At 46.3% G+C, this 14,154-nt stretch overlaps 1 protein-coding gene across 9 annotated transcripts in view; it reads right to left on the reverse strand.

Moving 5' to 3' along the window:
• POLDIP3 (DNA polymerase delta interacting protein 3) overlaps positions 1-14,154 on the reverse strand; it is a 606,971-nt gene that overhangs the window by 118,362 nt on the left and 474,455 nt on the right. For all 9 annotated transcript variants that reach the window (XM_077452451.1, XM_077452453.1, XM_077452458.1 and 6 more), the window contains one exon: positions 6,801-6,930. In XM_077452451.1, coding sequence (XP_077308577.1) covers positions 6,801-6,930 — 130 coding nt within the window. The remainder of the gene's footprint in view (positions 1-6,800; positions 6,931-14,154) is intronic.

Genomic DNA, 14,154 nt, shown 5'->3' on the forward strand with positions numbered 1-14,154 from the left:
AATATTAAAAAATCATATTTTTAAGAAACGCAACACATTAAGATCAAAAGAAGCCACTCACGATAGAAGAACAAAGCCTGGTTTCCAAGAAGAATCATTGCCAATGGAGATCACGAACATACAGGAACAGAAGATGAGTAACTTTTAAATGTATTTTTAGTTATAGACCATAGGCTGTTCTTTTTCTAGGCATTTTGTTATAGAGATCTGTCAGTTTTGTATTGTATTCCTAATATTGAATGAATGAATGAATGAATGAAATACTTATATAGCGCACAATGCAAACTGAATCGCCTCTAGGCGCTGCTAATATTGTAATAGTTTTTTATGTACAGCATCTTTGTATAGTAAAAGCACATTTACACACTGCAGAAGTCTCAGAGTACCGAGTGCTAGATTTAGATCCCCCCCTGCCTGAAGGAAATCCAGAGCAGCTGTAAACTTTACGCCATCCACAAAACCGTTTCCAAATCTTATTGTAAACAATGTTAGTGGAAGATTTTCTGCTACAGAAAATTGTGTCTATCACCTTTTCTGACAGAACTTTTCACCCTAAAAGCTCCCTTTCAGAAGCCTGGTAAGAGAAAGTTGGCTCATTGCAGAATCAAAAGATGTATACAGTTTATTCACATAAAAAAAATGATAAAAGCATATGCAAAGTATCTATGTATTCATAAAAGCAGATTAACATATTCACATTAAAAACTTGTTTTTAAAAACAGGCATGCCCATACAAGGACAAGCATTCAAAAGGTGGGCTAACACATTTCGAGGATGTCCTCTTCATCAGAGCCTTGAGTAACAATAATAAGTCTGCACAAGAGAGATATATATATATATATAGGTGTATGTATGTATGTGTATATATATATATATATATATATATATATATATATATATATATATATATATATATATATATATATATATAGCATGGACCAACATGAAAGGAGTGGTTAGTAGGGAGATGCCACATGTTACGTGATGATTACTCCTTAGCTTTGCAGCTATCCATGTCCAGGCGATCTATACAGTGTAGAGGAATGTAGTTCATGTGGTTTTATATAAATATAAACAGATTGTTTCCATGTGCATGAATCATAACGTCTCATACAATGAAACAGTTATACTCTGTTTGGCAGCAACCTTCTGACAAGCAGCACTCAGAATACACACTGAAGCATCTGCTTCCTGATGCCTGCAAGCTACAATACATCTATACAGCCTTAACCGATTCACGCACATGGAAACAATCTGTTTAGATTTATATAAAACCACATGAACTACATTCCTCTACACTGTATAGATCTCTGGGACATGGATAGCTGCAAAGCTAAGGATAGCTGCAAAGCTAAGGAGTAATCATCAGATAACGTGACATCTCCCTACTAACCACTCGCTTGTCCTTGTATGGGCATGCCTGTTTTTAAAAACAAGTTTTTAATGTGAATATGTTGTTAACCTGCTTTTATGAATACGTAGATAATTTGCATATGCTTTTATAATTTTTCATGACAAACTGCATACATCTTTTGATCAAAGCGTCAGATCAAGCGCCTTCCATTTTTTTCTCCTTCACCTGGCTCTTTTTGGGCCACCCCTGGTCAGCTTAGGCAGCGGGACACACTATAATTTGTTAAATTCACCGCCTTTGCAAATAATACCACCCTATACCATTAGTACCTTCACAAGCGCAGGAGTAATTCATTCTTTCTTTGTTCATTGCAGAATGACTCACTATCCCTTAATGATGAGGTCTGGCATGCAGGGTAGTTTCCAGCGATCCGTTATGCTGAGTTTTAACAACCCTGTGAACTAGGACCTTTTGGCCAGTAGGGGGCAATTATTATGACTTTTTCCTTTGAGAATCCTATTTTCCTGGTGATTTTTGGGATAAAAACAAATGATGGAAATGTATATACGAGGCTGTCTCCCCCAAGGCTGGGATAGGTCATCTAGACCCAAACTGAGTGGGTCCATCTAGAGCGAGAAGATCCACCTTCCTGTTCTCTCTTGTGGCAAACAGATCTATCTGAGGATTCCCCCATTTCGCCACAATCTGCATGAATATAGTCTGATTTAAACACCATTCCGTCTGTAATGCCGCGTACACACGACCGGACTTTTCAACATCAAAAGTCGGACGGAATGATTCCGGCAGACCATTCGATTGTGTGTGGGCTGCAGCGGACTTTTGATTTGCAAAAGTCTGACAGACTTTAGAAATGGAACATGTTTCAAATTTTTCCGACAGAACTCCGCCGGACCCAGTTCCTACTAAGAATCCGCTCGTGTGTATGCTAGTCCGACGGACAAAAAACGGCTCAAGGGCAGCTATTGGCTACTGGCTATGAACTTCCTTATTCTAGTCCAGTCGTACGTCATCATGTTCGAATCTGTCGGACTTTGGTGTGATTGTGTGTGGCCAAGTCCGTTCATTCGGAAAGTCCGTCAGAACTCTGTCAGAACTCCGTCAGAACTCTGTCGAAAGTCTGTCGGACCTAGTCCCTCGAAAAGTCCGGTCGTGTGTACGCGGCAAAACAGTTCTTTCCTGCTTAAGAAATCTGCCAACGAATTGAATATTCCTTTTAAGTGTACGACAATTAGGGACACCAGATTTACTTCCACCCAACTTAGAACATCTTTTGAAATACTCATCAGGCCTAATGTACCTATACTGCTGAACTTGTACATGTTTTCCTTTATGAGCTGGACCAAAGGCTCCTAGAGCTTCCTGAACAGCCCTTAGATCTTTCGCATTGGAGGAGAGGCAGGCCATTTGGTTGTCCCAGACTCCTTGGCCCATATGCCCACACATGTCCACCCCCCACCCCCAGGCACTTGCATCTGTACTGGTGGGTCAACCGGTGATTTTGCAACCAAAGTTGACCTGCCAAGAGGTTTTCCTGTCTTAGCCACTATTTGAAAGAGTTTTACTTCCAGAGAGATCTTCACCAGGGTTGGAAGAGACTGCGTCATCCCATTCCAGGCTGAAAGCATGAAGAATTTAAGTAGTCTCATATGAGACTGGGCCCACTGTACCACCAGGATGGCTACAGTCCTAAAACCAAGGACCCTCTTCAGGTTTTGTATCAAGCTTAGAGCAGAGATCGTTCACAGCCAAGGTTCGAGGCAGAATCTTTTCCTCCATAAGAAAAATGTTATTCAAAGATAAATCTATGATGTACACCAAAAAGGTCATCCTTTGTAAAGGGATGAGTGGCAACTTTTCCCAATTTATTAGCTAGCCTAGATCTTGGAGGCATGTGATCGTTCGGCTTAGATTTTGCTCTACTACTTTCGCAGAATAACAGTAGATCATCTAGATAAATCCCAGATGATCTTAGGACATGCAGTACTTCTGCCAGGACCTTGGTAAATATGCACAGAGCAGATGCTAATCCAAATGTCAGAAAAATGCACTGGAAATAAAGAAATGTTTTACTTTTTTCACTACGAATCTGAGATATTCCCTGGACTCTGGCTGAATTGGGATATGTAGGTAGGCATCTTTAAGATCTAGAATAGCCATGGAAATTCCCTGGGGTTGGCAGATTACTGGTGGTGTAGATTGACTCCATCTTGAATCTTTTGCATCTTACAAACACACTGGCTTGCTTCAAATTCAGAATGGGACCATATTTTCCAGACAGCTTTCTTCTGAGAAATATGGAAGAATAAAACCCACCTTTCCTCCGACTTGGAGGAATGCAGTTTATCACGTTTTCTTCCAGCACGTTATGAAGGAGGGATGACGTTGCAAGGAATTTTTCTGGGGGACTGCCTTCCAATTCTATACTGTACCTGAAGCGGATTAGATCCAGCCTGCCAACATGAGAGGAAAGCCCCCAATCTTTTCTCCACCTGGCCAGGCCGAGTGATTGTGAAGAATGTTTTGGCTTAGAGGGTTTAAAGAGGAAACCGCTTTTGCCTTTAATGTACTGCCCTCCTTTCCTCTGGTCTTATTTGAAAAATCTTTGTTTTGTGGAAATCTGAAAGGGCGAAAATTCCCTTTTCGGTTGTTGCTGCTTTTTGGGGATAGGAAACCGTTTTTCTATCTGCAGACCATTCTAGAACGATTCCAGCTCTTTTCCGAAAAATAATTTGCCTGAAAAGGGAAAAATGCAAAGCATAGATTTTGATGCTGTGTCCCCACCCCATGACTTGAGCCCGATAACCCTTCTAGCCTCATTAATAAGGGCTGTAGCTCTAGCAGTGAATTTCACAGACTCTGTAAAAGCGTCAGCAATATAGGCCACAACTTTATAGTGTTGGTAGGGCATCCAGGATCCCCTCCTTTGGGGTGTCAGACTCTAGTAGTGAATGTAGCTGCTTCAGCTATAAGCCTAGGGTACGAGCCACACAGGTAGTAGCAAGAGCTGGTTTAAAATTCACAAAGCAGGCTTCCCAGGCTCGCCATAGATAACCTTCAGGCTTCCTATCCATCGGGTCTTTCAGAGAACCTGCATCCTCAAAAGAGTTCCAATCTTTTTGAACCCCTTGATAAGGAAGCATCCAATTTGGGACACTTACCCAAAGTCTGGTATCTTTGAAAGGAAATCTCATAAATTTAGAAGAAGAATAATAAAATAAGAAGAAACTTTTTCTGGCTTGCTCTACTCTTGTAGAACAATTTTTTTTTTTTTTTTTTTTAGGGAAACGTGAATAGGAAAGGTTCTAGCCCGTTCCTCATTCTGAAGCTGCCTCAGAGCTTTCAACCATTACTACCATAATACCCTAATCCTATGTTACTTGAACAGTTGCAGGGGCCAGAGAAGCTGCACACGTACTAAGGAGGGGCTTCAGACCAATGGTTTTATGACCAAGGGGTTTAAAAGAGTGCAACATTTGTGTCATTTCTTTCTTCACAGAGTCAAAGAAATTTTTGAGAAGTGCCATTGAAAAGATAAATACATTCATTCTTCCAACTAGAGGACATTTTCCTACTGCAGACTGCACATCTTCTCCTAGGAGGTTCACCTTTGCTTTCATTAGGTTTTTATTTTTATCATAAAAACCAGAGGACAGCCATTACCCCATAACAAAGAGAAGTTATGGCAAACAAAGGCACCCAGTGGGTTTGAACTAAATCATACACAGAAGACTAGTGTGAGCACCACCAGGACCAGCGAAAAATAGCCCACCATGCCTTTCAGACTAGAAGAGGGTATCATTAGAGAACGCACAGCCCACAGGCCCAAACACCCTTGTGCCCCCCTCCACAAGAGGGTAAGAAAATACCAGAAGCTCCATTGCCCCAATTTTTCTTACCTTAGGGCCAGAGCCTAGTGCCTTGAGACCTGCCTCCCTGCTTGCAGCCTCCATTATGGTGACCAGCCGCCCTGGAGTAGGAAGACGCCATGATCCTTGATGATTCCCTTAAATATGCTGCAGAGGGTCCCAGTCTGGTGCCGCCAATGGGAGCAGTGTAACAAGCTCCTTTCTGGCATGCAGGCCAGACATTCCCTTATCCAAGATGGTTGTCGCGCAATTTCACCTGAAGTGATGTTTGCGACGTCAAAACTGCGCGCCCACCGGAACACAGGCCGCACAAGGGGATGACATTGCCCAGCAAGGCAGAGACACAAAATGCGCAGTCAGCCAGATGGAGTGGGAGGGGAAGCTGCCCGCAGAGGAAGAGGAACATTTTGGCCCCCAGCACACTGCACCCCTAGGAGGACTCACCTGAGAAACAAACCTCCACAACAAGGTGTCCCTTTTTCCAATCTTTAGATCCAGCTTGACAGGGGGGCGACCCTGGATGTCCTGAACCAAATCACATCCTGAGGTTCACTGCCCCTATTACTGGGATACTATAGCCAGGAGGTCCCTGCCACCAAGCATGAAGATCAGACAGAGAAAAATAAAACAGTGTAGAGATTCTGTTTTGGCTGGAGGAAAGGCATATACTGAGGGGCTACTGGCTGTAGGCTTTATTATAATGAGGATTTCCTGTGCTAGGTCGGAGGAGCCATCCTGGAAGATGACTTGGGAAAATTACTTAAACCCCCCATACCTTATATATATATATATATATATATATATATATATATATATATATTTTTTTTAAGCATAAATTGGTGGGTGTTGAACCTATGTTCTTATCTATCGTCAGTGACTTTTCTTTCAGGAGCTGCTGGGACGGTAATATCTAAATTTTTAATCTCAACAACTACCGTTCTGTTCCCTAAATAGTTTCTGCCTGTAAATTAGTATAGCATGTTAACCATGGGTATGTGTAGTTAACTACTGTATGTTTCACTAAAGCTTACAGTTTAAATATCACACTATCCAGGCAGCCAATATTGTGAACAATTTAGTCAACCTTTATGCTGAGATAACTCCCTCTGTTGGACACCAATAAATACTGAAAATGTAAACATGAAATACAGCCATAAAAAGAAAAAAAAAAAAAAACACAAGTCACATCAAACATTTTCAGGTAAGTGATGTAACAAAAAATGATTTCAACCTTTCACCACAAATCCTAAAACAAGTTCAGCAGGGAATCCTTTTGAGCCACTGGGAATCCTGTCTCTTTTTTTTTTTGATTATAAATTATTTATAGGAATCGGCATGCATTGCAATAAAACATAAATAGTTTTATTCCAGTTGTTATAGTATCAGATAACAGATAGTTACAGCGCATTACAACCAGAGTTACAGAACTGAGTGTAATAAACATAAATCAAATGTTGTGGTAGGACTCCTGTCATTGTGTGGATAACCCCAAATAATGTGATTTGCACATTCATGGATGGCCCTGAAAGCACCCTCAGCAGCAAAATAATACTACTTACCATCCAAGTATCTGTTGTTGTATTTTTTATATGCACCAACAGCATCCTCCTTTCTTACAAATACAACTTCGGCAACACCAGGGCTCAGCAATCGAGCACGTTTCAGGGCCCCACATACACAGAACAGCTCCTATAACAATAACAAAAGCCATTAAGAAAAAAAGGGGAATTCCGACATAACGCTAAATTAAAGCGTTTGTGAACCAAAAAAAAATGAGCTTATGTACCTTTAAAGCATGTTATACAGCACAGTGCTTGTGTTGTGTAATTTGGCCTCCTGTAACACCTGTAATAACTGGCAGACCCTGCCAGGCTATGCCTTTTCCTTGCCCCCTGTAAACTGACCATGATAATCACTGTAGTTCACTTACGTGCCTCCTTCACCCACAGCCCTACTCTCCCGTGTCTCCTCTGTCCAGCCGCCACCTCCCCTCTCTGCTTGTCAATCCTCCCCCCGCTGCTCTCATATTTAATATAAAATCATCCCATATGTGCTGTAATATACCAATAGGTGTCCCTGTGACTATATTATGTAAAAAAAAATGCTTATCTATATCAGCATGGCTCCCAGCGCTCAGCTGATGCACGGTTCTCCTCCCCCCGGCTGACGTCAGTGGGGGTGCTAGGCCCACCCCAACTGGAACTGTGAGCCAGAAAGTGAAGAGAGCTAAAGAGTCAGCTCTGCACTGCTATAGATAAGCTTATTATTTTTTCCTTTACACAGGCACAGGGAGATTTAATGGTATATTACAGCCCAGATGGGATACTTTTATATAAGTGGGTTAACAACCACTAAGTATCTTTGAGTACAGGACACATTAATTGATCATGGGTTATATGCCGCTACTTTCAGGTGCTTGAAAACGGGCAAAAAGCTTTGCCGAGACCACCCCTGGGTCCCCACAAGGCTCCAGTTGTGTTAGCGAGTGATAATATCAAGAAAAGAGAAAAGAGGAGAGGAAAAGGATCAGTGTCCTGTACTGTACTGCAAGATATGCAATATAAAAAAGTACATCTAAATGTTATTTTTATTGTACAGTACAGGACCAGGGGCCAGGTCCTGAGGAAGAGATAGCACATCATGTGTGGAAGTTGTCATGCCTGATCCCTTAACCCTAAAAGAAAAGGAAACATTGGGCACTCTCATCCGGTGGGGGAATGAATAAAGATTTGTTTCCATATGTATTTCTTTTTTTTCTTTTTTCGCCCTTTTGAAAAAAATAAAAAATAAAATAAAAATAAAAAGGGTGCATTGTCAGCAGATTGTGGGGGGCGTGGCCTACGCATGGCGCTGACTAGTCGCACTTGAAAGGAGCTCCGTTCAGCCACCGGCTTAAGCACTGTTAGCAATGCCTGCAAAGACTCTGGGATCCCACTCCTCGCTGGGCAAGCACTCCGGGAGGCCATTGGCCATCAGACGGCTGTGGGCTCCATTAAAAGATTTCTGGCTGCTGAAAGGGAACGGCCTAGCTTGCAGAGCGGGCAGGCCAGGGCCTTAAGATCGATTAATTTGCCGGGCTCCCAAGCCACCTCCCCCCGCGGGAGTTCCCCAGCCTCATCTTGCTGCTCGGAACTAATGAATGATCCTGGGTCACCAGCGGGCTCCGAGATGACTTCCCTGGTGAGCGAGATTAAGAAAGAGATGGCAGGCATGTTCCGCAGTATGGAAAAATCCATCAAAAAGGACATATCCGCAGTGAGGGCGGACCTGTCCCATCTCTTGGGCAGGATAGAGGAGACTGAGCAACACCAGGACTCTCAGGCGTTCGCCATTAAAGAGCTCCAGGATACTGTCACCCAGCTCGCGTTTGCTCACAGGGCCACATTATACAAGCTTGAGGACCTCGAGAATCGCAATCGTAGAAACAATCTACGGATTAGAGGTTTGCCAGAAGCGACAAAGGACAAAGATTTAGAACCCTCAATCAGAGGCATCCTTAACACAGTCCTGGTTAATCCTGCTACAACCACCTTGCGCTTTGACCGGGTACATCGCTCCCAACAACCAAACGGTGCAGCCTCTGAACTGCCTAGACATGTCATTTGTCGCCTGCATTATTTTGAAGACAAGAATGCCATTATGCTCAAGCTACGCAATATGCCAACCATAGACTTTAATGGGGCAAACCTCAGCATATACCCCGACATCTCGAAGGAGACACTGGACCGCCGTAGGGCTCTAAGGCCACTCCTGGACCTCCTCAGAAGCGAAAGGATTACTTACAGATGGGGCTTACCCACCAGTCTCAGCCACCAAAAACGGTCGCTCCTTCATGCTGCGTTTCACCGAAGAGCTCCCCGCGTTCTTGCAGGATCTGAACCTAACTTCACTTGAACTCCCGGGATGGCAGAGTCCCATACCTACCTTGGCAGTTCAACAGGCACTGCACTGGCATAAGACGCCTCCTAAACAGAAGCAGTCGGCAATTCCTGGCTCCTCACAGAAACTGGGGTGAGTTCTCACCATTACTAATCACCCGTATCGATGTCTACCTGTCACTGTACTACTTGGTAGCGATTAAATCCAAGTTGGACTATGGGGTTAGTTCTGTTTTTTGTTTTCCTTTTGTTGACCTTCTTGATATTATACCCCACAAGACATGATCAAACTCAATTCTCTGCTGCCTCATTTCGATAGGTACATCGGACTTTAGGTGACTGCCTCATATAGTTATGGTTTTTTTTTTTTTTTAACAGGTACGTTTTTATTTATCACCATTGAATGAAATAAACAGACATTGGTACAATACAACAGTGCATCGTACAACACAACATAACATAGTGTTCAGTGTACAGTCGGTCAATCAGACTTTACATATCAACTGGTGCAGGTCAAAAAGTAGAGGAGAGGAAATTGAGTAAAAGGAAAAAAGGAGGATGAGAGGAAGAGGGGGGGGGGGGGGAAACCAGAAGCCATGCCTCCGGAAACAGCTCATAGGAATAGGCAAGCCACAGCAATACAACATTCTTCCCCTAGTATCCATTATTGATCAAGTAAATGCAAGAGAACACCCCAGATCCCATAACCAACCACCCCACGATTGTACCATCTACACTCCCACCCAAGAACCCCAAATCTTGTCGAATTTAGACGGGCACTTCCGACTCATATATGTCAACTTATATAGTGGAAGAGCGGAGAATGGAATAATAAAATATAAGGAGAATGGTCTTCCTGGCATAAAATACAAACAATTGCCTATGTGTACCCACCACCACTCCGTCACACACCCCTAAAAGCAGGACCACAGGGTCCATCCCCACCGAGAGACCCCCTACCGAATTCAGAACCCCCACCACCTCCCTCCAGAAGGTCTGAATAGCTGGGCATTCCCACACTACATGCATAAATGTCCCAACCGCCACGTCACATTTCGGACATCTATCGGAGCTTAGTGGGTATATTCTTGAGAGTCTCTGTGGAGTGTAGTAGGCCCTATGAAGAAACTTCAGTTGAATGAATCTATCTCGCGCAGAGATCATCCGGGGGATATAATTCTGGATGCCTTCCTGCCAGTCCTCCCCACTCAGAGATGGAAGATCAGACCTCCACTTGCGAAAAAGCGCAGACTCCTCTACGGGTTCCGAAGTGGAGAGCCTGAGGTACAAGGAGGAGAGGACACGATCCGCATATTTGGAAATGAGAAACTTCTCAATCTGGTGCGAGCAGACAGAGATTGGGGTAGGGAATTGGGCCCGCGTCGCATGGCGCAGCTGCAGTTATCGAAAAAACATCTTATTCGGCAACCCAAAATCCGTCTTGAGGGTATCAAAATTGAGGAGGACCCCCCTAGGCATAACATGCTGTATGGTCGTAATGCCATATTTGGCCCACAGTGCAGGATCTGGGATAGAGTTGAAGTGGTGCAACTGCGGATTGCCCCACAACGGCGTATGGGGTGAGACCTCCAGAGGACCGTTAAGTTTCCTCGACACCTGCATCCACACACGCACCGTCGTCGCCATGGTCGACGTGACCGTAGGGTGAGCTTTAGGGCCCCTAAATACCAAATTACTAAGCGCAGCATAGGACCCCAGAATGGCCGCCTCCAGGTTAACCGACGGATTGGACCTCGATTGTACAAACCACCACCTCACCGTCACCAGCACCGCCGCCCAATAGTATTGTTTCAGGCACGGCAAGGCCAGCCCCCCAGCCGAAAGAGGCAGCTGAAGGGCAAGCCTCGCCACCCTGGGTACCGCTCCGGCCCAAATAAACGTAGTGATCACCCGATCCGCCCTGAGGAAGAAGGAGTTTGGGATCGGGGTAGGGGTGTTCCGAAAGACATACAAGAACTTTGGCAAAAAGGTCATTTTTAAGAGATTGATTCTACCCACCGGTGATAAGGGCAAAGACTTCCACATCTGGCACTTGACAATCAGGTCATCTAAGATGGGGTACACGTTGTCAGCTAGATATTGCTTAGGATCTCCTCGCACCACTATCCCCATATAGTTATGGTTTAATGTTGTCGAGGTCTGACTAATGCTGTGTACACACGATCAAACAATCCGGTGGAAAAGTCCAGCAAACTCAAGTCCGCCAAACAATCCCCCCATGTGTAGCCTCCGGCATACTTTTTTGACCCGAAAGTACGGCGGACTTAGAATGCCGTGTTGCACTCCAATCTTCCCGGCGGACTCGAATTTCGGCGGACAATCCGGCCGCGTGTATGCCAGTCCGCCGTACTTTTGAAATGAGCGGACTTTTCCCGCCCGGAGAAAAGTCCGCTCATTTCGAGCGCGTCTCCAGGTAGGCGGGGCCCGCGAAGGAGACGTCGCTGGCCCCGCCGCCTGGTATGGACTTAAAGGGGAACCCCAACACCGAAAAAAATCGGCGTGGGGGTCCCCCCCAAGTCCACAACAGACCCTTGTCCAAACACGCTACCCGGCCGGCCAGGAAAGGGGGCGCGAGCGAGCGCCCCCGCCTCCTGAGCCGTACCAGGCCCCCCCACCCCAAAGCACCTTGTCCCCATGTTGATGAGGACAACCCTGGCCGTTGGTTGTCGGGGTCTGCGGGCGGGGGGCTTATCGGAATCCGGGAGCCCCCTTTAATAAGGGGGCCCCCGGATACCGGCCCCCCACCCTATGTGAATGAGTATGGGGTACAATGTACCCCTACCCCTACCCATTCACCTGTAAAATAAAAGTACAAAAAAAAAACACAACACACGAGATGAAATACTTTATTGCACAGCTCCGGGGGTCTTCCGTCTTCGGGGGTCTACTCGCCGGACTCCTCCGCTATCTTCTTGTAGCTTTTTTGCTAGCGGAGGAGTCCGGCTTTCTTCCTCGCCACCGGCCTCTTCTTCCGACTTCGGGGGTCTTGTCCCCCTCTTCGGTTCTTCTGCCGGGCCACCGCGCCTTCTTATAGCTCTTTTACAAGCGGTGGCCCGGTCTTCTGTCGCCGCCACCGCCGCCGCCCGTTCTTCTTCTTCTTCTCCAGGAGATGTTGACTCGACGATCTCTCCGGCCGCAATGCCAGGGACGCGCTGCGCTGCCACTTATATAGGGACAAGGGGCGGTGTCACATGGGTTTATGTCACATGGGTTGGCAGCGCAGCGCGTCCCTGGCATTGCGGCCGGAGAGATCGTCGAGTCAACATCTCCTGGAGAAGAAGAAGAAGAAAAACGGGCGGCGGCGGCAGAAGAGCCGAAGAGGGGGACAAGACCCCCGAAGTCGGAAGAAGAGGCCGGCGGCGAGGAAGAAAGCCGGACTCCTCCGCTAGCAAAAGAGCTACAAGAAGATAGCGGAGGAGTCCGGTGAGAAGACCGCCGAAGACGGAAGACCCCCGGAGCTGTGCAATAAAGTATTTTATCTCGTGTGTTGTGTTTTTTTTGTACTTTTATTTTACAGGTGAATGGGTAGAGGTACATTGTACCCCATACTCATTCACATAGGGTGGGGGGCCGGTATCCGGGGCCCCCTTATTAAAGGGGGCTCCCGGATTCCGATAAGCCCCCCGCCCGCAGACTCCGACAACCAACGTCCAGGGTTGTCGGGAAGAGGCCCTTGTCCTCGTCAACATGGGGACAAGGTGCTTTGGGGTGGGGGCCGCGCGGACCCCCCTTCCCCAAGGCACTCCCCATGTTGAGGGCACGCCTGGTACGGCTCAGGAGGGGGGGCGCTCGCTCGCCCCCCCTTTCCTGGCCGGCCGGGTAGCGTGCTCGGACAAGGGTCTGTTGTGGACTTGGGGAGGACCCCCACGCCGATTTTTTTCGGCGTTGGGGTTCCCCTTTAAGTCCATACCAAGCGGCGGGGCCAGCGACGTCTCCTTCGCGGGCCCCGCCTACCTGGAGACGCGCTCGAAATGAGCGGACTTTCCTCCGCGTGTGCGGGCGAGTCAGTTAATTTCCAAAGTAGGGCGGATAGTACGGCGGACTTAGTACGCCGTATTAGTCCGCTCAAAAAGTGCCGTGTGTGGGCAAGTAGCCCATTCGGAAAGTCCGACGGACAGTCTGGCGGGAAGTCCACCAGACTAAGTACGTTGGACATACCGCTACGTGTGTACGCAGCTTTACACCATTTTATGCATTTTTTTTGTTTAACGTTTTTTACTTGTTAAAGGGCCGTGTACTGATGGTTGTGACTACTCATAGTACATGACCACAGACATGTGTATGTCCCCCCCCCCCCCCTGGGGTGGGTGAGTGCCGTCGGCTTTGGTATTTCTATAGTGGCTCTGATAGTAGAGACCATGGTTACCGCCGGCGCTCCCTCCCCCCACTGGGATCACCGCAGTTCTCTGCGTGCGCCGATTCCCTTACTGTGCTTATGGGCACTTTTTTTATGCCCTCACATCTTGTTTGCCTGTCCATTTCCTTTTCATACTTCATTTTCTTTACCTTCCCTCTTCTCTCTCCTCCTCCCCCTCCCCATCTCCCACGGCTCACATGGCTACACTTAGGCAAGACTCATTTACTTCTGACGTAATGGCTACCCTAAAGCTTACCTCTTACAATGTAAGAGGCCTTAATGTTGTGACTAAAAAACATGGTCCTTCGTGAACTAAGCCGAATGCACTGCTTTTCTGCAGGAAACCCACCTGACGCACTCTACTCGTGTCAAATTATATTCACAACATTTTCCCTAATGGTTCTATGGTCTTTCCAACACCAATAAAGTGAAGGGGGTAGCCATTGGGTTCACCCCAGTGCGTCTTTTCGCCTCACCTCCATGATAGCAGACTACCATGGTCGATTCCTGTTCCTTAAGGGACACTTAGGAAACACTCTGTGCACACTCGCGAATGTTTACGGACCCAATCACAATCAACCAAAATTTCTCATCCAAACCCTCTCGAAACTATCCCAATTCGCTGAAGGAATGCTCATCTTAGCGGGGGAATTGAAT

Source organism: Lithobates pipiens, unplaced genomic scaffold, assembly GCF_037356315.1.
Source record: "Lithobates pipiens isolate NorthernLeopardFrog02 unplaced genomic scaffold, aLitPip1_a1.2 Scaffold_23, whole genome shotgun sequence".
NCBI classification, from domain to species: Eukaryota; Metazoa; Chordata; class Amphibia; order Anura; family Ranidae; genus Lithobates; species Lithobates pipiens.